We start from the raw sequence: 1,028 nt of genomic DNA on the forward strand, positions 1-1,028 counted from the left end.
AGCGAGACGAGGCTCACTCGAGGCGGCGGCAGAGACAGCCGCCCGCCATGCCACGCCGCCCACAGGGCGGCACACGAGACGAGGCTCGAGTAGACGAAGAGCGAGACGAGGCGCACTCGAGGCGGCGGCAGAGACAGCCGCCAACCCGCCACGCCGCCCACGAGGTGGCACACGAGACGAGGCTCGAGTAGACGAAGAGCGAGACGAGGCTCACTCGAGGCGGCGGCAGAGACGGCCGCCCGCGCGCTACGCCGCCCACGAGGCGGCACACGAGACGAGGCTCGAGTAGACAAAGAGCGAAACGAGGCTCACTCGAGGCGGCGGCAGAGGCAGCCGCCGGCCACGCCACGCCGCCCACGAGGCGGCACACGAGGCGTGGCTCGAGTAGACGAAGAGCGAGACGAGGCTCACTCGAGGCGGCGGCGGAGGCAGCCGCCCGCCCGCCACGCCGCCCACGAGGTGGCACACGAGACGAGGCTCGAGTAGACGAAGAGCGAGACGAGGCTCACTCGAGGCGGCGGCAGAGACAGCCGCCCGCCCGCCACGCCGCCCACGAGGTGGCACATGAGACGAGGCTCGAGTAGACGAAGAGCGAGACGAGGCGCACTCGAGGCGGCGGCGGAGACAGCCGCCCGCCCGCCACGCCGCCCACGAGGCGGCACACGAGACGAGGCTCGAGTAGACGAAGAGCGAGACGAGGCTCACTCGAGGCGGCGGCAGAGACAGCCGCCCGCCCGCCACTCCGCCCACGAGGCGGCACACGAGACGGGCTGGAGTAGACGAAGAGCGAGACGAGGCGCACACGAGGCGGCGGCAGAGACAGCCGCCCGCCCGCCACGCCGCCCACGAGGCGGCACACGAGACCAGGCTCGAGTAGACGAAGAGCGAGACGAGGCTCACTCGAGGCGGCAGCAGAGACAGCCGCCCGCCACGCCACGCCGCCCGCGAGGCGGCACACGAGACGAGGCTCGAGTAGACGAAGAGCGAGACGAGGCTCACTCGAGGCGGCGGCGGAGACAGCCGCCCGA

At 72.2% G+C, this 1,028-nt stretch overlaps 1 protein-coding gene across 1 annotated transcript; it reads right to left on the reverse strand.

Moving 5' to 3' along the window:
* Nucleotides 1-246: 246 nt before the first annotated feature.
* Nucleotides 247-566, reverse strand: EMIHUDRAFT_253366 (hypothetical protein; the record flags this gene model as incomplete). The annotated part of the gene is made up of 2 exons (XM_005784809.1): nucleotides 247-406; nucleotides 469-566. The coding sequence occupies 2 exons, from the start codon at nucleotides 564-566 to the stop codon at nucleotides 247-249; spliced, it is 258 nt and encodes an 85-aa protein (XP_005784866.1).
* Nucleotides 567-1,028: the final 462 nt, after the last annotated feature.

The sequence above is a fragment of the Emiliania huxleyi genome, assembly GCF_000372725.1.
Source record: "Emiliania huxleyi CCMP1516 chromosome Unknown EMIHUscaffold_1679, whole genome shotgun sequence".
NCBI classification, from domain to species: Eukaryota; Haptophyta; order Isochrysidales; family Noelaerhabdaceae; genus Emiliania; species Emiliania huxleyi.